The sequence below is a fragment of the Syngnathus acus genome, chromosome 21, assembly GCF_901709675.1.
Source record: "Syngnathus acus chromosome 21, fSynAcu1.2, whole genome shotgun sequence".
In the NCBI taxonomy this organism is placed as follows: domain Eukaryota; kingdom Metazoa; phylum Chordata; class Actinopteri; order Syngnathiformes; family Syngnathidae; genus Syngnathus; species Syngnathus acus.
The window spans coordinates 5,393,189-5,415,784 of record NC_051105.1 but is presented as its reverse complement, the minus strand read 5'-3'; the positions used below and the strand labels follow the sequence as shown (position 1 = coordinate 5,415,784).

Sequence of the window (22,596 nt, the reverse complement as noted above, 5' to 3'; positions counted from 1 at the left end):
GGGTAACACCGCTGACCTTGAACATGTGGATCGGCCGAGTCGGGCATTGTCAGTCAGGTCGTGAGCTCTCGTCAGTATATCAGGCCGGCCCACCTAAGCCCGGTCAATTCTATGAGTTTGCCACTAGATGGCAAAAGATTTGAGACACTGTCCCTTTAATTTTCACAATAACATTTTAATGACTATATTTTTAATCTGTATGTGGTCCCCTCCATCATTTCAGTTCTAATCGACGGTTAATACATATTTTGATAAGCCGTTGTCAGTCATGCAGAAGGACACTGGCGACACCGCAAGTTACCTCCTCACCATCACCGCCCACCTGAGGTCAAAACAGGATAGAGGTGAGGATTACTGACTGTTTAAATTTAAAGACTTGATTAGACGAGGTGATCAAATCAAGAATTTACCCCCAAAAGTGCTGACAAGGAAAAACGGCTACTCACGCTGAAGCGAGGGGAAGAGGCGAGCGATGACGATGACATGGATCGTGCTGGGACTCGTCTGCTGGGAACATGGGCCTTTGTCTTCTCCGACAGCCATCGTTTCAACTTTTGATCTGCAGGAGGGACAAAGATGGCGTATACAATCAATAACCTTAGGTTGGACCCCAAAAGCCAAAGTTGGAAATGTCGAACACAGGATGTGTTTAAGCAGAACTTAAAATTGACAGACTCTGAAACGTAAAAAAAAAAAAGTCAATTATGTATTGTTTTTTTGACAAACTGGTACTATGGGAAAAGAACTTTTAAATGAGTCTTCGGAGGTCCCATCCTGTTTCTCGTTGTGCTGCTGTGTACTCACTGTGTTTCCTGCAGTGTTGTACAGCCTTGTAAGAGCTCAGCATGGCCAATGGGTGGTAGGAGAGCGTGAAGGGACACACAATGGAGGCCTGGAGAACAGAGGCAGTTAAGTTGTCATGGTGATTAATTTGCAGTATGTGTTTCAAGTGTTGTACCTTGGAGCGTGTGTCAGGGTAGGAGGCAACAGGTTTACATCTGTAAAGAGCCAGGATCTCCTCCACTGGCAGGCTGCTCTGAAGACGGGTCAGTGGGTCACAGTACTAATGCGTTGCACGTAAATTTAATATACATAAAGTGACATTGCTTACCATGATGATGCCAGCAAAGGATGACAAGATCATGGCCTCGCGTGCCAAGCGATTACCATAAATTTGGTAGTTTCTTGGAATTCTGCGCCGTCTATGCGAATGAGGAAAAAACAATTTCATATATTTGTGTTTGCTTTGTTGATTTTGGTATTAACAGAAAAATGCTCATAATCTACACAGTAACAAAAACATTTGTTTTTCAAACATTTCACTTCTAAAGAGCTTAATACTCAAAAGGCCCAATAGTAAAAACATGTTACACACTTAACATAGTTAGAGGGAGCTTTTAATTGCATATGTAACCTGCTAACATTTTTAAGACTAAAATAAATGCATACATAAATGCATCTTGTTAAGATTAGATTCAGACCACGTCAGTAGATACCCTACATGAGATCTTTGTCCTGTGCTTTGGGTCCTGGGTCCTCCCGCAGCCACCAAACATCAACGCTGATGGCAAGATCATAGTGAGCCTAAAATATCCATACCAACAAAATGCATCAAAGACGTAAAACTGAGTTGCATTCTGCCATTTTGTTAATCGCCTAGTAAACCAATGAAAAGCATGTACCGCCGTGTGTGTGTAGATGTGTGAGTGAGTGAGTTGTAAAAAAATGTATGCTATCCTCAAAAAATACATATATTTAAATAGATATACCTTTTTTTGACTTTTTTTTTTTATTTAGCACACACAAAATAACACAAAATTTAAAGTGTGAGCAGTCAAAAGAATTATTGTTTTTTTTTTTTACCAGGTCATCAAGCACTGTAGAAGCTCCTTTTCCTGTGGGGTCAAATGAATTTTCTCTGATTTTCTGCCCGACGTATTCACCCCTGGAATCAGGAAAGCGAAATAAATAAAATCCGCATCCTTTTTTTTTTTGAGGAACAGTGAGTAAAAAGTCTTCATTATAAAGACTTAAAATAAAAACCAATAAAAATGTTCTATCACAATAACATACATTTATTTTGTTTACAATCAAAAGTCAAGTAATCATTAATATATGGGTCAGGGCTCTCACCTTATGGGAAGTCTGTGATGACATTTTTTTTGTTTACAATTGTAAGTCAAGTAATCACTAATATTATATGTGTTAGGGCTCTCACCTTACAGGAAGTCTGTGATGACATTTTGTTTGAGTCTCTGCTAAAGATATTGGTAGGCTTGCAAAATGTGGCACTGCAGTTGGCGTGCTTCAAAATGCACGCGCTTCAAATTTAGGTCAATGCATTCAATGAATTCACCGCTAGATGGCATTGAAAAATTTGAAATGTCTACACACTGTCCCTTTAATGTGTATACAAAGTACAGGTACTCACAGGAGAAATTCAACATTTCTTTTCAGCTGCTTTGACTCCATTTTGGCAACGAGTCTTGTTTGTTCAACAGGAAGTAGCTGCAGAAAACAGCTTGACAGAAACTGGAGCAAAATAAAATCAAAATCAACTCGCTTTCCCAATGCTGAATCGATACAAAAGACAAAGAATACAGTAACCTATGCAAAACACATTTGTACTCACCAAAATGGTTGTGCACAGCAATCAAAAGATGTCTACATTACATGTTTGTGCCCAGCAAGACTGGACTGAATGTGGTGACCCTCACATGGGAAACGATAGGCAAGTCTCAAATGAACAAGCGGACTTGAATCATTTATGAAGAGCTTCCAACATGCATGCATCATGAACAGTCCAGTCAGTCAGAAAAAACCTTTCAACATTTTTAAACATTAACATAAACCTTAACAATGAAACATTTTTATTAAACTCACTAAATGTGCATTAAAGCCAACAACATAAAAGTATCAATCAAGTAAGAAAGTGAAAATCAGTCTTTGCAAAGGAGCACTTGTGACTTCTTCTGGTGGTCTTTACAAACGGGAGAGTTTAGGAACTTGCCATCTGTAAATTCAACGTCGCATTTTGCTAAAAAAAACAAACAAAAAAAAAGCATTCGTTTCATCTTTTTACATGAACAGACTTCACGGGGAAGTGGCACTCACCTACGCAGGGATGGTTCTTTGTAACTGATCGCGTCCTTGCATCTTCTGCTTCTACCCTGGTTCTCTTTACATGGGCTAGCATGGTTGTTGGTCACTGACATTAAGACTCTACCTGCTGGAACACACATCATTTTTTTGACTGCTCACGCTTAGCATACAATCCGATTATAATATCGGTTCATGCCTAGTGCCAACCCATGCAAATAAAACAGATCGTTCCAGCTCCGTGGTTGAACTGTACAGAAAATGTATGTGATGTTTATGTTGTCAACTCACCTGGAGAAGAGACAGGGGTGATCAAGGCGGTCCCCTCCATCAGTTGCTGCCCATTTGCGGGGTGTCGTTTAGGACTACAAGTTAAAGAGCCTGGCCCGGTGTCTGCAATAGAGCTGTTCAACGATGGTGGTATCTCATCAATGAGCAGGTCACCCAAATGCTGACGAGCTCCTTCACCTTCAGTCATCTCTTTCGACATGTTTATGGGAGGCATTTCCGGATTGGAAAGGAAGAATGTCTTTCTCGGATTTCTGGTGCTGTTACCCACTGAAGGGAGTTTGAACTTATTTCGGTACCATTTAGGATTCTTATCCACCCTGGAGTCTGATTTAGAACTGTTAGTATCTTCATCCAATAGGAAGATGTCTTTCAAGAATAAAAAGTCAGGGGAGTCAGTGGATTCTGGAAGACAAGCCACGCGCTCTGCGGGACAAACACTTTTGCCATGGAGATGTTTGTTCATGTCCTTCACAACATCATTAGAAGATTGTGATTTTTTCCTTCCGCATCTGCTTGAGACCTCCTTCCTCGCTTTCTTGGGCTTCTGAAACTCATGACCTGCAACCGAGAATTCCTCCAGTGGCAGTACATTTTCTTTATTATTACTGCCATACAAGTCTCCTGGATCCTGAGTGGACATCCAAGGACGCTTGCAGGAGCTTGGCATTGCTGTGACAGAACCGGCATCTTTGGTCGCTGCCCGAGAGTCCAAGGATTCTTCAATATGCAAACTGGAGTCCTTATCTTTTGACAACAGTCCAAGTTCTTCTCTGATGTGTGCAGTGTGATCCGCAGATATAACAAATGTTCCCCTGCATCTTGAGTTGGAATGTCCTTGAGACTTTGTGGAAGACTCTGCGTTTATCTGTGATTCATTTCCACCAGTGGGATAGCTTGCTCCCTCAAATTGTACAGTTTCAAAATTGTCTGCTCCGTCATTGTGGTCCACTATGGACCCACCATTATTTTGGTCATGAGGTGACAACATTGTTGCCACACTGTGGATCAAAGAACTTGTCTGACTTTTATTTCTGGGCTTCCTGTATGTGACTTTTGACTTTGGGAAAGGGTCTTTCTCGAAAGGGAAAGTTTCTTTCTTGTTGGGTTTAAAGGAAAAGACGTCATCATCCATGAGATAATCACCCAAGGCAAGACAGACAGAATCACCAGAATCCATTGTTGACTTGGTGCTTTTCACCTTTTTCTCTGTCTCAACTCTGGATTTCACCCTTTTGGGAATACGTGACGCGAGTTTACTTTGAAACTCAGCTTGGAAATGCTTGTCAGAAATGTCTAGTATTTGGCCTTCTGGATGCGAGGTGGTGCTAATCGGCTCAGGCTGTGGCTCTTTAAGACCACAACTTGTCCCGCCCGTATCTTGTGAAGTGTCTGCTGGACTTGACACAACCAAGTTACTCATTTTTATCTTGTTGTATTTGGGTTTTGGTAGTTTAGAGGTTTTTTGCTCTGTGGAATGATGAATGGCTATTTCTGCATCATTGCTGTGAGTCAATTCCATGGTTGGATTGAAAACTACAGTGTTCTCTGGCAAATCACAAGGAGCGTTGACTTCAGCAGAGGCACCCAATGTTCCAGCAATATTAATTGCTGAAGATGTTTGGCCGCTCAGGTGACCCGGCAAAGAGTCGATGTCGTAAGCAGACTGAGAGGTCCTGTGTGACACCCTACTCACTTCCTCCCTTAAGCTGTTGGACTGGTGTGCTGACTTCCTCTGGAGTGCTTGGTGGTTTGAATACCTTTTCTCTTTGTCTGTTTCTGCTGTGGAGGTGTGAAAAGCAACACAAATCAATGCTTTCAGAGACTTAACAGAGAAGTCACAAACTGAACTGATGGACCAAATTACTTTATGTAAAGACAAAAGTATTGGGACATTCTACAGAAAATAAGCATGTCCGCCTAAATTTTCAGGAACTTAAGGGTTTGTGATCCTAATAGTCCTGGAACCACAAATGTATAATTGGATATGTTCATTTTGCAGACACCACCCCCAAAGGTTCCTGAATAGCAACAAAATACCAGCCCAAAACCAAAAGCAGGGTCTTCTTTTAGCTACCGAATAATTACTCTTGGCAAAGTCCCCTTGGTTGAAATTAGCTTTGTACATTTACACCATTAACAGTGGAGGTCATTTTAAAGGTCATTATGGTCTTGTGGTTACAACTAGAGCAATGGTTCACAACCTTGTGTTGCTTTTTTGTCTGCCATGGAGGGAATGATTATTGGATTGTGGTAAGACTGATAACAAATTATGCCTATGTGCGTGACCTTGAGTGTCCTGAAAGGCGCCTTATAAATAAAATGTTTATTATTATGATTAAATTTGCCTTAGTGCAAAAATCAAGACATCATTAGGTCCCAAGACTTTTGGACTTACAGCATGGTTGCTAAGACTCAAACCTCTGCTTGGGACAGGTAAGACTGCCGGCATGTTGTTTTCAAGAATACCTGCTTGCATTTCTGAATCCTTTGGAACTTCTGGAAGATCTGGTGCCACACTTGGAAGGCTCTCAGGAAGTTCACTTTTAGTGAAATTAGATATCAGATGGGGTTGACAGTTTGTAATGTAAAATAAACCTCACTTTTCAACTGGAGGGTTGTCGGGTTCAGTTCGGAAGACGTTGTGGTCCCCGGATGGTTCAAAGAGATCCTGTGGGAGTTTAATAAAGACACTAGTTTAAAATTTCAGAACATTCACATTAAGAGTTCAAAACATTTGTAGTATTTTGTATTAGGTCCCATTTGATGAGGGACGTCTAACTGGTTCTCATTGAGCGCTAGCGCAATATCATGGGAGGGTAGGATGAGACTAGGGCCAAAAGTTTGTAGTTACTTGTATCAAACCACTTCTTGCTGAACAAAAACCACATCACACAAAAAAAAAACTTCCGTTGGGTTTAAAACCCTAACTCCTACACATCACAAATATCTGTTCCTAAATTCTAGAACCCAAGGGCCACATTACCAAATGTGCAAATATTAGGCAAGATGTCAAAAGCTGACAATCTTGTTTTACGACATGATTTCGAGACTTAATATTTAAACATTCAGGTGGATGTTTTGTTTGCTTTCTCGCAGTAGAATTTGGGTATTTTTACCAATCTTGAATGTCACTGTGAAGATAAGGATGAATTAACACCCTGCACTCACTAACAATTTTTTTCACATACAGACCGAAAAATATCAAGATTTCAACTCACACTGTCAGGGAATAATTCCACCACCGTGTTCCAGTGTTGGAGACTGTTGCGATAAAGGTTTTTCAAGATGAGAAGCTGTGGAAGAACAAGGTACAGTGTTATGTTGAATTGCTGAACATTCAAAATCTTTTTTCTAAACATGAAACATTTATTTTTGTATTGCTAAAGACTGCGATAAGTGAAGGGGGGTTAAAAACAGATTTTTGTAACTAACTGAGCAACAGCACGGACTGTCCACGAGTTAGTTGACTCATATTCCAAGAGAACGTCTGTCGTCTCATCAGAAGCATGCCCAGGCACTGTAGAGTGCATGCAAGCAACTACTGAGCATCAATTGTAATTCTCATGAGGAATTTCCGCAAATTTTCAATCAGCCTGTGATCAGAACTTTACCCATTTGACTTTAAATCTTGAGAGCCATGCGTTAAAGTAAATCATCTCACCAGTTCTCTGCATTTGTGCTTATAGATGGCCAAATCAAAGTGTGCAGACGCCACTTCCTTTCTCAGGTACATGTTGTCCATCTGTAGTAACTTGTGCTTCTGCTTCTCAGTCTGTAGAGCGAAAGCCAGGGCCGTGTTGTTGGCCTTCAATGAGACCTTGAAAAAGGAGTAGGTATCTGATGGAGCAGAGGAATGAGAGATAAGGAGGGGCAGGATAATTAAGCAGTTTTAATCTTGTAAATGTCGTGACATTCAAAAATATATGAGAGACTCACTTTGTAATTTCTTTTTAGTTTTGGACAAATGGGCAACACTGACCAAAAGGGGCTTCTGTTTTTTTGTCATGGTTTACAGTCTTGCTTTAGACTGATAAATCCAGTCACCTGAAAGACAAAAAAAGAAATTAAAATACATTGTACACGCAGCTTCCATGGCAAAGTATGTGGCAAATATGCTTTAATCCATGGATGTACACATATTTGATCTATTTGTAAATTCCTAATTTGAACGGCAGGGTATCATGTTAGCAAAATAGCTAACAAAAAACGTCAACTTCACTCGAGTTACAAAATAAAACGTTATGTACACTTACATTTCAATGTTGTAGAATGTGATCGCATTAAAAACAGCATTAACGGCCCGTTAACATTTGCCATCAACATCTTTTTCGTTTAGTTTGAGCGATTCGGAACTATTTGACTCACTAGGCAGTTGACTTCAAAGAGTCGATCTCTCAGAACCGGAACAATCAAATTTAACAACAATTCAAATTTTTTGAACAGCAACAAACTTCGCCGCGTTTCTGCTTAGCTTTTTTCTTCTACATCTAATTATTGGCTGATAATTGCAAATAATGCTCAGGCGCATACCGCTACTCACTGTGCATAGCGCGTCGCACTCGCGTCCTAAATCTCCTCCTCCCACCCAATCAAATAAAATTTAGAACTTTTCTACATTTGGTTTCAGTATATTTATAGACAATTATTGGGGTTATGTGACTCAACACAGTTGATTTTTACGGATTCGTGGCTGTAGAAAATCAATTCAAAACAATCCTATCTAATCGACCTCTCAGTTGTGCTGGCTCGGCTTGTCATGTCTGCCCGTTAACTTGGCTCGCAGTGACTGTCAAAGCCTCTCTTCTGTGTGTGGGAGTCAGCTAAGATGTTCTCTGGAATGCTCTTTTTGGATGCCTGGCTCGATTGAGGTCTTCAACCAACGATGTCGAATCCCCACGTAAATGGGTGAGTCAATGGCAGGTTCAGAACGTTGCAAAAAAAAGGTGGACAACCGGCTAGTTAGCATAGGAGGCTAACACTACGTCAAGTACAAGTGACAAGTGGCCGGCTAGCTAGTGAACATCTTATTTACGATCTTTGGAAAGCTAAAGGCGCTATGAAGTGATTGAAAATATTAATCTTTTGAGGACTGGCAACTACGATCACTCGTAGAATTACCTTGAACTAACACGGAAGAAAGTTTATCAGCCATAGCATAAAATTCGTTAGCAAGACGTAAGGGACCTTTTATTTATGTTGTATGTTCACTATGTTATTATTTGTCTGGATCTCAAGCTTGAGCTGAGACACCAAACACACCCGCGCACGCACACACAGTGCTCCGTAACGTCAGTCACGTTACGGCCTGTTATGGTCACATGACAAGGCTGGTAACGTGATGCGATCACTTCTGCAATTTTCTTTACATTTGATGATCGCAAATGGCATGAACGACAATGTTCGGACAGTTCTTCAAAGAGTAAGTTTAGAGTGATTTATGATACATGTATGTAGAACGTCAACGACATGAGAGTGATTTTCTATTCCTCTCCTCGTTATTGTGTAGTTTTGAGGGGTGCTTGTATGCTAACAAACACTTGTAGCTACTCAAGTGATGTCATTTAAAGATGTCCATGGTAAACGGAGCGTTTGTTATGAACATGTAATGTTGACTGTGGCCACTTTTAGTTAGTACTAGTCATACACTAGTTTTTTTCCTTTGTATAGATTGCTGGTTGTTTATGACAACTTCATACAGCAAATGTTTATATAGCGCTGTAATTTCATATGTGCAACTTTTAAACCACTGAATAATGTAATCGAGTTTCCCCAATGATAGTACTGTATAGTAAAATATATGAATAAAAGAAAACTAACTTATAGCGACTGAATGCATGACTGAATTCTGTATTATTTCGTGAATTCCATACATTTTGTACACACCAAAGTTTTTGAAAGTGATTTGTTGCGTTTACAGTTTTCCAAGCAAAAAGCAGACATTTGCAAATGACTTGTTTTGATTAAACACAAAACTAATCTATTTGCAGCGATAACTAAAACAATCACAAATAACTACTGTTCATAAAATGACATTCGAGGACTATTCTATGGTAAAAAAAAGTCTCTAAACAATTACTCAATTATTAATATCTGTCGAATAATTTGATCATCAATTACTTGTTGATTAATCGATTAATTTTGACAGCTCTTTTTTTAATCCTTGGAAACAGTTTGGCAAAATGTTAATCTGGCATGGGTGATAATTTGAATAAAAATGCCTTGTGGTATTTTTTTTTTAAAAATAACAAATTTCAAATTCTCATTTCATGTCCCCTCTTTCCAAGGAGACTACAAGAGATGGCCGCCGGGGAAAAGTCCATGCCATCGTCCTCGAGCGTCGAGCCACCGCTCATCTCGCCCGCCAGCCCTTCTCATCTGACTCACTTCAAGCCACTCACGCCAGAGCAGGATGAGCCGCCACTGCGGTCGGCATACAGTTCCTTTGTCAACATGTTTCGCTTCAACAACAAAGGTTAGCGGGCGCACCTCACAGCCCCACCATCAAGTCAAGTTTATTATTGTTACTACTAATTATAATAGCAACAATAATAATAATTTTATTATGAAAGACAAGAACTTTTGAGAAGATTTGAAAATGAGAGGAATTGTAATATTTGTTCATTTATTTTTTAAGTTACTGTAAACCTCAAATAGGCTCATGTGTTTGTGTTATTAGAAACCTTGTGTAGCTGCTGTCAGTCATGTGGCATGTCATGTGACATAACACCCCACAACCAGCATCCCTGTGCTGTATTACTGTATATTATCGGCTGTAATGCCGGTCACACTTTAGAGTACAGTGTTGCTCAAATATCCGTCCATCCATTTTCCGAACCGCTTTATCCGCACAAGGGTCTAATATATCTTTTTTTTCTTTTTGCTGTAACGACTAATCTAACGTGTTACTAATGTGTCTCCAGTTACTTTGCAAGTTTACAAATCCAACTCCCACTTCATTAGCTACACCAGCACAATCTAATGAGATCCAGAACATATATTCAGATGTCCCAAATATATTGTCCCGCCCAAAAGCAAAATATTTGAAAAGATAAGTTCTTTACAGCCTTTATCATCTCACGCATGCTGCCCTACGTGTGTGTTCACAGAGGATGGCCGACCTGCCACCGCCGTCTCCGATAAGGTGGATGAGGTGCCCCCTTCCCCTCAGTCGGAGAGTCGCAGCTGGTCATCCAGCCCTTCCCACTCCCGTTATGGCTCACGGACGCAGCGGAAATCGCACACCGAACACCTCAGGCGCACCTCCACCGCCTCTGGTAAAACACACAAATGTGTCGATGGTGTCAAATGGCGCTTGTGGGAAAACAGGTCACCCTTTTGGGTGTTTTAGTCAACTTTTTTCATTAAGTGCTGTCAAATGTGCTCGCTAGGAAGACGTGCCAGACAAAATAGTCCTTGGCGTGATGGATTTGTGTTGTGACATTTGTATGAAAGGCTGTAACATGGGCTCTCGTGTGTTTTCTGATTCCAGTGGATTGGCCAGGTGAGGGCTGACAGGGTGTTCCATTTGTGCATGCGAGTGTGTGTGTGTGATATCTGCATTTGTAAAACAATCATTAATTTCACTTTGGTTTGTTCACTAACCTGATGGTCAAGTTCAGGGTTGCTTAATTCTCTTGAAAATGTTTCAGTTTTCAAGGTTTGAAAAGTGCTTGAAAATTTTAATGCAGAAAAAGTATGCTGTATTTCCTCAATTAATGAATGGCTGTGAAACACAATCTCACCTGTTGGTTGATCATAGTAAATAATGTGAAATTAATTTGTGGAATGCTCAAACTGTCACAATAATAAAAACGAGTGACGTCCCGATTTCTGATCGTGTGATTGACTTCGACTTAGTCATTATAATAATGACTTGGTCATTAAACTCACCTTTTGGCATTCAAACACAATGACAAATGTTTGGGTATAAAGGCAAATTGTAAGAACAAAATAGAAAGTCACTTTCACTGTTGCATGCACAAGCTGCATTTAGGGACCGCCAACAAAACTGGACATCTTAAATATGAAGCAATGAAAACGACAGGTACAGCATTGGGTCTGTCTTGTCTGGTTCACTAATTGAGGCAATATTGTGGGGGTTTTTTTTTTTACTCTAACAAAATGTATTAGCTTTAAGATGCAAACAAAGCTTAAAGTAACTTGGAATATAGGAATGAATTAATTCTTGAAAAGCTAATGTTTGGGCTTTTTTTTTTTGCTTAAAGATACTGGTTTGCATCTTGTTTTTTACTAATCACAACTGAATTGCAGTTTTTGGTCACATTTTTGTTTTGTTTAAATGCCCTGAGAAGGATAAAGTGCCTTATTTGCAAGCATATTTTCCATATATATTTCAAATATGTTCAGTAGAGTTTACTCTGTGTGTGTGCGTGTGTAAACTTCCTTTCAGATAGCAGCAGGAAGTCAGATACGGCATTGAGCAATCATGACCCTCGCACAGCGGTGCAACTTCGGACAGTGGTGCAACGACTCAAGGAAATAATGGATGGAAAGAGTCAGGTATTCCCCTCTTCCTCAAAAATCTCATCTGTTATTGAAAATATATTTGATTTGACCAATTGACAGCAGTCTGACAATTGTGAAAATGTTTTAATGACGTTCAAAAACTATTGTGATGCTTTGTGTTTTTGTAAATAGAGGAGGATACCATCTGTCTATAGGTTTCTTTTGTCTTCTGCCATCGGAGAACAAATACCTTTGATAATATTTACCCAGTGGGTCAACAAATAAAAATAGTCAGAGCCTTGTCTGGTTGTCTTTGTAGAGAAAGACTTTGTGATGTAATCCCATTTGTTGTGACTCTTGCTTTTAGTGGGCTCTTAATGAAACGAGTCATGAAAGAGTCTCCAACACAATTTTGTGAAGCGCAGCAATCTTCCTAATTCTTTCTCCACCAACACAATATTAATATGACTACCATGTTGCAATTATTTGAACGTATTGTTGGAAAGAAAATGTTCCCACGCTTCCAGGACAGCGACTTGAAGCAGTACTGGATGCCCGACAGTCAGTGTAAGGAGTGCTATGACTGTAACGAGAAGTTTACCACATTCCGTCGGCGCCACCACTGCAGGCTGTGCGGACAGATTTTTTGCAGTCGATGCTGCAACCAGGAGATCCCCGGGAAATTCATGGGCTACACGGGTAAGCGGCGAGCACGGCAGATGACGGAAAAGACCAGCACACGCAAGCATAACATGGACGACTCACTTTACCGTTTATAGGAGATTTGCGGGCCTGTACGTACTGTCGAAAAATAGCACTGAACTACGCCTACTCGGCTGAGTCGGGCTCCATCAGCGAGGACCTGAACGTCTTGGCTGACTCTTCCTGCTCTGTGTGTGTATTGGAACCCAGCGAGCCGCGGACGCCCGTGGGCGGACGCAAGGCAAGCAGGAACATCTTTTTGGAGGAAGACCTCACCTGGCAAAGGTAGAACCATTTTGAAGTCTTTTCTGTTTTCTTCCCTGCCATCTTTTTATTTATTTTTGTTGATTTACAATGAAACTCAAAAGTTTCAGCTGACTCAATCATTTCTTTTCCAGTTTGTTCTGCACTTCTGTACAATATCTGTTGCCATCAATTGAGCAAATCCGACATTATAGACTTGTCCATTTTAGGCGTGGCTCAGCGGTAGAGCGGCCGGGCGTTCGATCCCCGGCCACTGTGACCATTTCGATAAATCCTTGAGCGAGATTCTTAGCCCCCAGTTGCTCCTGGTGCTGCATCATCAGTAGAAGCGCTTTCAGGGCTTCAACAGGTGGAAAAGCACAAAGTGAAAGATGCTATAGCTTACACCTTTTAACTTGCGGCTGCTTTTTACTTCTTCTGTCAACCTTCCTCAAAAAATATTTCTCTATCCCTATCTTTTCTCTTCCTCTGTCTTTCTTCTGGCCTAGAAAAACTCCCATTGGGATGAGCAAAACGTGAGTGTAGCCATTTTCTTCATTTAAATTCAGCCCAGTGCTTTCTTTAGAGGAGGAACATATTATTCATGCCCGTGCTAAATGGCCATAATTATTGTGGGGAAGATGACAGCAGACGAAATGACCCAGTAAGCGTGTGTGTGTGTGTGTGTGTGTGTGTGTGTGTGTGTGTGTGTGTGTGTGTGTGTGTGTGTGTGTGTGTGTGTGTGTGTGTGTGTGTGTGTGCTTTGGTATATGCTTATTAGAATGATTCATCAAGAACCACAGAAGAGTGTTCTCCCTTCCAGACTCGCCACGTTGCAAGAAGATGTGGGTAAATCTCCTACCAGGAGGAGGTGGGTCAATGGTCCGTCGGCCTATAATTGGTTGAAAATGGAAGCTGTTGAGTATTTTAGTTACCATTAAAAATTCTATTGGGAATTCAGATAAAAAATAAAAATAAACAGCAATTGTGAAAAAAGAACCAATTGGCCCAAAAAGGGTCTTTTATTCATTTGTTGTGACTTCTTTTTTTTTTTTTGGATGGTCCTCTACCAGGTCTGCCAGCGTCTCTAACCTGTCTCTGGACTGCTCTGGATCTATGGTGCCGTCATACGACAGCTCGGTCAGCCCGCCCACCACACGAGCCTTGTCGGGCGCCAAGAGTGTCACCAAGCTGGACCACAGCGAGGAGGAGAGGAAGAACCTTGTGGTAACTCCCTTTTAAATATTACATAGTTTGCTCACTGCTTACGGACGTCACTAATGTCCTACGGGCTTGGCTCTTTTACAGGACTCATCGCAACTAAAGGACCTGTGGAAGAAAATCTGCCACAACAACACAGGGATGGAGTTCCAGGACCACAGATACTGGCTGAGGACCTACCCTAACTGTATTGTGGGAAAGGAGCTGGTGAATTGGCTGCTGAGGAATGGCACTATCTCCAACAGGTACCAAAGTCCATTGAAGTTACACAACTTTATATTTACGTCGGAAAAGGCACTTTTTTGGTTGCGCGGATTCCACCGTCAACTACAGTGTGACACTTATGCACCTTCGATGTAAACACTCAGGAAGGAGCACCTTTGAAATGGTCCCGTTCCCTGAAAAACACCTCACGCAGATTTTCCCCCCTTCAGGGCGCAAGCAATCGCCATCGGCCAGGCCTTGGTCGATGGCCGCTGGCTTGACTGCATCACGCACAACGACCAGATGTTCAGAGACGAGTACGCCCTTTACCGCCCCCTGCAAGTGAGTAGAACTCCTTGGTGTTTTTCTCAGCCGGCATATCATACTGATGGTACCCATCTGGTCGGCAGAGCACAGAGTTCTCCGAAACACCATCTCCAGACAGTGACAGCATCAACTCTGTGGAGGGGCATTCTGAGCCGTCCTGGTTTAAGGACATCAAGTTTGACGATAGCGACATGGAGCAGCTTGCAGAGGAGTCCGACTACAACGTATCAAGTATGTGCCGTCGGTTCTTTAGGCTAAGTGGTCCTTTTCATCCCTAACTGTGTGTTTTGTGACCAGGCTCTGCCAACCACAGCAAGAGGACGTCCGTCAGCAGTTCCCAGTCCATAATTGACAGCGATTCGGCTGCCTCCATCAGCCTCAACATGGAGCACAACAATGTCAACTTCCACATTAAGAAGCAGTCCAAGTATCCACATGTGCCTCCCACAGCTGAACAAAAAGGTGTGTTGGAATTTTTTTCACTATAAGCATGACTGGCTGAGTCAACCTTGCAGGAATGTTGTTCCCATCACCTACTTCTCTGTTTCACAGCTGAATTTTTCATGTCAGAGGACGGAGGAGAGAACATTGTGATCAGCGATGCCTTCATCAAAGGTAGAATTCTCCTAATCAAGCCACAAAATTGCCATTGCTATTTCCTGTGTGACTGATTATTTATTTTTTTTTCCTCTCAGAGTCTTTGTTTAATCGGCGTGTGGAGGAGAAGGCTAAAGAAATGCTGTTCACACCTCTCGGTTGGCACCACAGCTCACTGGACCAGCTCCGAGAAGAGAACGGAGAGAAGAAGGCCATGGAGAGGCTGCTGTGAGTGGAGATGCACCAAAGAAAATCCACAATAAAATAAATGCAGATGCAAGATATATATAGTTTAGTCTGCTCAGTTGCAGCTACTTGGAACAAAATTCATGCCTCTCTTTCCTCAGCTCCGCCAATCACAGTCACATGATGGCACTGCTGCAGCAACTGCTCTACAGCGAGTCACTCTCGCTGTCTTGGCGGGACATCATTGTGCCAGTTGTCCGCCAGGTGGTCCAGACAGTGCGACCCGATGTCCGGAACTGCGATGACGACATGGACATCAGACAGTTGGTCCACATTAAGAAGGTGAAGAAGCATGTGCGCGACATAAATTGCACATTTGATCGTGCCCAGGGGTTGAAGCTAATCTCCAGGATTGTATTTAGATCCCTGGCGGGAGAAAATTCGATTCAACTGTGGTAAATGGCTTTGTATGCACCAAGAACGTCGCCCACAAAAAGGTTGGTGGGGTTTGTTTGGATTTAAAATCACATTTTGGATGCCGCACCTGTCTCCTCCCTGCCTGTCACAATCCATTTTCTATGTAGCTTGTTCTCAGGGTCGGAGATGAGCTGAATCCTATAAAAAAATGCAATTTGAGCCAAAAATTTACGTTTGTATAAAATTGTCTTTTCCATCAATACTTGACCTTTTTCACATGTGTTTGTAGATGAATTCGTACATCAAGAACCCCAAAATCTTGCTGCTGAAGTGCTCCATCGAGTATCTTTACAGGGAAGAAACTAAGTTTACTTGCATCGAGCCCATCGTCCTGCAGGTCAGTATTTGTTTGCTGAGGCTATTTACCATCATTTCCTAAACCCACAAGATTTTTCTTTTTTTTTTTCCAGGAGCGAGAGTTTTTAAAGAATTATGTTCAACGCATCGTGGACGTCCGACCGAACCTGGTGCTGGTGGAGAAGACAGTGTCTCGTATTGCTCAGGACATGTTGCTGGAACATGGAATCACCTTGGTGATCAACGTCAAACCGGTTAGTGAGGTCGTATTGTTATTTTGGGGGGGTCATTTTGTTGTATCAAACTAGAACATGCGAGTTTGTAATCTTTAAAAAGATTCACTGATCTTTTGCAATTTAGCAAGTGTTGGACCGTGTGAGTCGAATGACCCAAGGAGACCTCGTGATGTCCATGGATCAGCTTCTTACCAAGCCTCGACTGGGCACCTGTCATAAATTCTTCATGCAACCCTTCATCCTGGCCAACGGTGAGTGTTTGCTTTCCCTCGTTCAGTCAAAGTACGTCCGTCGTTCAGCCAGCGTGACATATTACTGCTTGCTCGCAGATGATGTCAAGACGCTGATGTTCTTCGAAGGCTGCGCTGCCCACCTGGGCTGCTCCATCAAGCTGCGCGGCGCCTCCGAGTACGAGCTGGCCCGCGTCAAGGAGATCATCATGATGATGGTGTGTGTGGCCTATCACTCGCAGCTGGAGATCTCCTTCCTCATGGATGAGTTTGCCATGCCACCCAGCTTGGCCCAGAGCAATTCCTTCCCCTGCCTGCTGGATGGCAAGGTCGAGGCCAATGCCGAACAGACGGATGAGGAGAGCTACAACCCGACTGTGAGAACTGATGATTGTGTGACGTGTGGATGTCCAGAGGATGACGCATTTGGAATTGAAATAAGCCAGGAGTATCCAAGGTCATCATCTTCCTCTGCTCAAAGCGAGGAAGCTGGTTTCAAACAGACCTTGACTTCTTCACCATTTTCAAGCGCTCCTGCTCCTCCTCTGTCGGTTTCTCCGCCGTTTCTCATGGAGGAAGAACAGCAGCTGACGGCGAACGCATTCAGGAGGACCTCGGATGATGATGATACATCTGAGCGAGGAAACCTGGAGAAGGAGGAGGTGGAAAGTACAGAGGATAAGGGATCAGAAATGTCGATGCCCCGGTTGTTCCGAGACCCCTTGCAGGACGACACGGGCTTGTTTGTAGCAGAGCAGGTGACGTCGACCGACGACCGCCTGAAGTCCATCTCTCAAGTCTTCAAGCAGGAGCTGAAGGATATCATCTTGTGTATCTCGCCCTTCATTACATTTCGAGAACCGTTTCTCCTCACGCCTGCCGGCATGCACTGCCCCAGCAGGGATTACTTCCCTGAAAAGGTATTTTGATTTTGCACGCATCAACAATGTGACAGTGACAAAATGGTTCCTGCTCGGTTGTGTCTTCCATACTATAGGTCTACCTCTCCCCCCTCCTCAACAAAGATTTCAAAGAACTGGACGGGCGGCGGAAGCGACAGCTCCTCAAAGACTCTGCGTCCACCTCACTGGTCAGCAGCCAGACCAACGGCGTCGCTCCATTGAAACACGTCGATGTCCTCCCGTGCCACGGCCTCACTAGCACCCGTATTGTCGAGCAACTGAACAGCAGCCAGGACCTCGCCAACATGCTGGCAGAATACAGAGCAAAGGGAGGGCGAATTCGGCAGAGGGAATCCATTGACCCCTTCAATTCTGCCAACGCGGCCGGACTGGTGAACGGCTACCACAGGAGCGAGGAGACGCCCTCACCACTCATCAAGGGGCCCATCAAGGCCGATAGCGAAGACGACAAACCAAGCAAGCAGAGCGAGACGGGCGTGGTCCCTAAGGTAAGGAAGCGTTTGAGCTTCTCAGGTTCTTATGGTTTGGTGTTATCTTGCCTATAAATTTTCATGGTCTCATTGTCAGATGGACTCTCTAACGCCAGTCAATCATCAGCGGCTGTGCGTGCTTTTCAGCAGCTCCTCAACTCAGTCCAGTAATGCTCCAAACCCTTGCGTCAGCCCCTGGTAAACCCCAAATCATCACTGCAAGTACTAAAAGTTGTATTCCGTGAGTTTAGTAGTCATCAAATGTGTCGACAACAGGATCGTCACTATGGAGTTCTACGGAAAGAACGACCTCTCACTGGGTGTGTTCTTGGAACGATACTGCTTCAGGTAAAATGATTGTAATCTGGATTGTATATTTTCCAGCTTTACGGTTGTTCACCAACACAATGTTGGGCTTTTGCTTTGCTTCAGATCATCTTACCAGTGTCCAAGCATTTTCTGTGAGACTCCCATGGTGCACCACATCCGCCGCTTTGTGCACGGCAACGGCTGCGTGCAGATTGTGCTGAAGGAGCTCGACTCCCCCGTTCCCGGTTACCAGCACACCATTCTCAACTACTCCTGGTGCCGCATCTGCAAACAGGTCGCTAAACATACAGTTTAAGGTAACCTGGCTTCGTGGGTTCTTATCTTGCCTTCTCATTTTCAGGTGACGCCTGTGGTGCCGCTGTCCAATGACTCCTGGTCAATGTCTTTTGCCAAATACCTGGAGCTGCACTTCTACGGCCACCAGTACACTAGGCGGGCCAACGCGGAACCCTGCGGACATTCCATTCACAAAGACTACCACCAGTACTTCTCGTACAACCAGATGGTGGCGTCCTTCAGGTAGGTCATAAACCCTCCTTCCAACTTTCTACCATCCAAACTCTATCAAACGTCCGCTTTATCTCCTTTTTAGTTACTCGTCTGTGAGGTTGTTGGAGATTTGTCTTCCCCGCCCCAAAATTTTCATCAGGAACCAGGGGCCTTCCAAAGCCATTCTACAGCAGGACTTGAAAGACTTCTCCCAAAAGTAAATCAACCCTTCAGCCTTCAGTAGTTTCAGTGCATTATCCAATAATCTCTTGTTTTTGATCTTAGAGTCATGCAAGTCTACTTGGCCATTGATGACCGCCTCACTTCCCTGAAGACTGAGACCTTCAGTAAGACACGAGAGGAGAAGATGGAGGACCTCTTTGCCCAAAAAGATGTAGAGTCTTTGTCCCGTTCTGCTTTCTTCCTCCTGCTTTTTAGTGTTCATGGTGTCATTTCTGTGTGCAGATGGAGGAGGCCGAGCTGCGTAGTTGGATCGAGAAGCTCCAAGCGCGGCTACAGGCCTGCGGTCTGGATTCTCCGCAGCAGCTCCAGGCAGTGCTGGAGTCTCTTGTAGTGAAGAAGCAGAGCCTCTGTGAGATGCTGCAGTCTTGGAACAGCAGGTCAGTCCCGGCTGCTCTTGAGCGCAGTTACATTCCTCAACGTGTCGCTGACTACTTTCTCCCTTAGGTTACAAGATTTATTCCAGCAGGAGAAAGGCCGTAAACGTTTATCAGTCCCACCGAGCCCGGGCCGCCACCGACAGACCGCCGCTGATGACAGCAAGGTTAGCGCGGTGCGTTCAGGTGCTGATGAAATTTTCCTTGACTTGACGCGCATTGTTTTGTTTTAATGACAGAGCACCCTGGACTCCTCACCACGTAACCCCTCGCCAGTAGTCCAGAATGGCGACAAAGGTAAGCCTTCCAGCTTGTGCGAAGTCCGGTTCAGCAAAGCAAATCAGCTAAATTGTCTTTTTGAACAGAGGACCGTCACCTCAACACATTGGCCTCCACGTCGTCCTCCTCCACCGCGTTGCTGTCGCCAGTGGAACTTGGGGCCGAGCCAAACACGCCCGGCGGCCCCTCCTTCACGGAGCCGGATTCTGTCAGCATTCCAGAAGGTAGACATACGCAGTTATCGGTACTTACTCTCCTGTTTCTAAAATCACTTTGTGTTGAAATATTTTGCATTTCCCGGGGTCACCAGACGTGTTTGACGGACACTTGCTGGGTTCCACTGACAGTCAGGTGAAGGAGAAGTCCACCATGAAGGCCATTTTGGCCAATTTTCTACCCGGTAACAGCTACAACTCTATTCCCTTCCCGTTGTGAGTATTGCAGTCGCCACTAGGCGCCACAAAACACGTTCTCATTTGATTTGCAACATATATACATTTTGAAGTATGACATCACTTCCTGTGTTGCAGTGACCCAGACAAGCATTACCTGATGTACGAACATGAACGGGTTCCCATCGCTGTGTGTGAGAAGGAGCCAAGCTCCATCATCGCCTTTGCACTCAGGTGACCACTCTTAGTTTTTTTTTTTTTTTGTACTTACATATATTTAAGTAAATCTCTGTCCACAGCTGCAAGGAATACAAAACGGCATTGGATGATTTGTCCAAGGCGTCCAACGCAGGAGCGGACGAGGTGTCACAAGCCAACAGGTTCGTCCCGTCTGCCGTTATATAAAAAAACAGTACAATGATCCATTTAGAGAAGAAAGTGTGCATCAACGTAATAACTTGTGTCAAGTAGCGGCGAGAGCCGGGCCAAGGGCAGCCCCGCCAGGCTCGGCGAGTCATCCGTGCAGAGTCGCAGCATCACAGAAGCTGATCCGCCCAGTGAGTGTTGATGATGTCTGCATGCATTCACGAGCCGCCATTTGCTGATGATGTCATCTTTGCTCACCTGCAGAAGACACTGATGTGGCTGACAAACAAAAGAAGCAATCGCAGAATCCACACATTGAGCTCCGTACGTTTGGTGTTTTTATTTTATCCCCCCCTATTCCGACATAAAAATGGTCATTCCCGCTCCCCCTGTTTAGAGTTCTCAGACGCCAACGCCAAGTTCTACTGTCGCATCTACTACGCTGATGAGTTCCACAGGATGAGGGAAGAGATCTTGGAGAGTGCCGAGGAAGATTTTGTCCGCTCGCTCTCCCACTGCGTCAACTGGCAGGCACGTGGCGGAAAGTCTGGAGCAGTTTTCTATGCCACTGAAGGTCAGACCACTGATTTAAGTTTTTTTTTCTAATCTGGGATGCATATTCTTTGAGATTAGAACATCTTTTTCATCTGGATTTCAGATGACCGCTTCATCCTGAAGCAGATGCCAAGACTGGAAGTCCAATCCTTCCTGGACTTTGCTCCTCACTACTTTACCTACATCACGGGAGCTGTGCAACAAAAAGTGTGCAAAATAAACAACGGCATACACTGTACGCGTCTGCTCCGGATTGACGCCATACATTTGTGTCACAGAGGCCGACTGCTCTGGCAAAGATTCTCGGCGTTTACCGCATCGGTTACAAGAACTCTCAGAACAACACTGAGAAGAAACTGGACCTGCTTGTGATGGAAAACCTTTTTTATGGACGCAAGATGGCTCAGGTAAGAACATTTATGTCCTGAAAAAGGTTCTTTCAGTTCTTTTCCTGAATGGGGAAAACATTTAACAAGCATGTGACTTCACTGAGCGTTCAAATAGTTGAACGTTCTGATGATCTTTAAACAGGAAGTCAAGTTCTTGTTTTAGTGCAGAATAAATGAACGGGAAGCACCACGTCTTCTCCGCCCCTGCCAGGTTTTCGACCTGAAGGGCTCGCTGCGAAACCGCAACGTGAAGACGGACTCGGGCAAGGAGAGCTGCGAGGTGGTGCTGCTGGATGAGAACCTGCTCAAGCTCATCTACGACAACCCGTTGTACATCCGCTCGCATTGCAAGTCGGTGCTGCGCGCCGCCATTCACAGCGACGCCTACTTCCTGTCAAGCCATCTCATCATTGACTACTCACTACTGGTGGGACGCGACGATGCCACTGATCAGCTGGTGGTCGGGATCATCGGTAAGGAAGATGCTCGAGGCATTTCTGTCGCAATCTCATGTTTTGTCGTCTTTCACAGATTACATCAGGACTTTCACATGGGATAAAAGGCTGGAGATGGTCGTTAAATCAACTGGGATTCTGGGAGGTCAAGGTAGGGCTCGCTTTGCTCACTCGGGCCCTGGAAGCCTGACTTGCATGATCAGCTGTCATTCCATAATTTATTAGCTAATTCCAAAGCGTTCAGATACTTTTTGAAACAACCGCATTTATATTGTCTCTCTGCAGGGAAGTTGCCCACAGTGGTGTCGCCCGAGCTGTACCGCGCCCGCTTCTGCGAGGCCATGGACAAGTACTTCCTCATGGTGCCTGATCACTGGACCGGATTGGGTGTCAACTGCTGAGCGGGACATATGCATGGGGATGCAAGAAAACCTGGTCCAACATTTAATGCACGCTGGAATTTTTTTTAAAAAATTGTTTTCACTGACAAACAACCGTGTCACCATTCCATACAACACAAACCATATTCCGTCATATTTTTTAAGAAGTGCACTGCTGTGGAGATGCACTTATTATTTTATCTTGTGGACCCACGTTGACGCTGTCATTTAGTTTGCTACTGTAATTTAAAGTTTGAATATGTACAGAGATTATGTAACTATTAAAATATTAACGTTGATCTTTAAATACGTATTATTGTTTTGCATCAGTATTTACATACATTTGGGCACTGCTTGGCAAACTATGGCCTGAGG

The 22,596-nt window shown here is 43.7% G+C and overlaps 3 protein-coding genes across 21 annotated transcripts; 1 reads left to right on the top strand and 2 right to left on the bottom strand.

Annotated features, from left to right (window-relative positions):
• Positions 1–154: 154 nt before the first annotated feature.
• Positions 155–2,561, bottom strand: LOC119115521 (uncharacterized protein C2orf80-like). 2 transcript variants are annotated; one of them, XM_037240088.1, is made up of 8 exons: positions 2,432–2,561; positions 1,864–1,945; positions 1,502–1,584; positions 1,112–1,205; positions 959–1,036; positions 805–892; positions 447–559; positions 155–322 (listed from the first exon to the last, which is right to left on the bottom strand). In XM_037240088.1, the coding sequence occupies exons 1-8, from the start codon at positions 2,470–2,472 to the stop codon at positions 263–265; spliced, it is 639 nt and encodes a 212-aa protein (XP_037095983.1). In that variant the 5' UTR covers positions 2,473–2,561; the 3' UTR covers positions 155–262. The 2 variants fall into 2 exon arrangements, with proteins under 2 accessions (XP_037095983.1, XP_037095984.1); XM_037240089.1 differs by having other exon boundaries at positions 1,112–1,202.
• On the bottom strand, positions 1,995–8,209 carry si:dkey-57a22.11 (uncharacterized protein LOC569865 homolog). Of its 13 annotated transcripts, none has more exons than XM_037240078.1 (9): positions 8,120–8,209; positions 7,327–7,434; positions 7,052–7,227; positions 6,609–6,683; positions 5,991–6,058; positions 5,809–5,930; positions 3,391–5,169; positions 3,115–3,229; positions 1,995–3,037 (listed from the first exon to the last, which is right to left on the bottom strand). In XM_037240078.1, the coding sequence occupies exons 2-9, from the start codon at positions 7,394–7,396 to the stop codon at positions 3,022–3,024; spliced, it is 2,421 nt and encodes an 806-aa protein (XP_037095973.1). In that variant the 5' UTR covers positions 7,397–7,434; positions 8,120–8,209; the 3' UTR covers positions 1,995–3,021. The 13 variants fall into 13 exon arrangements, with proteins under 13 accessions (XP_037095973.1, XP_037095975.1, XP_037095974.1 ...); XM_037240080.1 differs by lacking the exon at positions 8,120–8,209 and adding an exon at positions 7,921–8,113 and having other exon boundaries at positions 3,115–3,226; XM_037240079.1 differs by lacking the exon at positions 8,120–8,209 and adding an exon at positions 7,921–8,113 and having other exon boundaries at positions 3,391–5,166.
• pikfyve (phosphoinositide kinase, FYVE finger containing) lies at positions 8,162–22,528 on the top strand. Of its 6 annotated transcripts, none has more exons than XM_037240066.1 (44): positions 8,162–8,295; positions 9,675–9,862; positions 10,497–10,664; positions 10,880–10,891; positions 11,801–11,910; positions 12,384–12,555; positions 12,636–12,843; positions 13,311–13,337; positions 13,583–13,672; positions 13,875–14,028; positions 14,110–14,267; positions 14,457–14,568; positions 14,637–14,784; positions 14,851–15,015; positions 15,106–15,168; positions 15,249–15,378; positions 15,498–15,678; positions 15,759–15,833; positions 16,043–16,150; positions 16,224–16,364; positions 16,471–16,597; positions 16,676–17,496; positions 17,574–17,987; positions 18,067–18,167; positions 18,246–18,317; positions 18,402–18,573; positions 18,640–18,818; positions 18,892–19,005; positions 19,074–19,182; positions 19,254–19,408; positions 19,476–19,572; positions 19,645–19,702; positions 19,771–19,908; positions 19,995–20,115; positions 20,215–20,310; positions 20,376–20,456; positions 20,548–20,633; positions 20,707–20,766; positions 20,840–21,016; positions 21,101–21,204; positions 21,276–21,404; positions 21,598–21,859; positions 21,918–21,992; positions 22,127–22,528. In XM_037240066.1, exons 1-44 carry the CDS (start codon positions 8,273–8,275, stop codon positions 22,240–22,242), a joined length of 6,297 nt encoding a protein of 2,098 aa, XP_037095961.1. In that variant the 5' UTR covers positions 8,162–8,272; the 3' UTR covers positions 22,243–22,528. The 6 variants fall into 6 exon arrangements, with proteins under 6 accessions (XP_037095961.1, XP_037095959.1, XP_037095962.1 ...); XM_037240064.1 differs by having other exon boundaries at positions 20,545–20,633; XM_037240065.1 differs by lacking the exon at positions 8,162–8,295 and adding an exon at positions 8,676–8,809 and having other exon boundaries at positions 20,545–20,633.
• Positions 22,529–22,596: the final 68 nt, after the last annotated feature.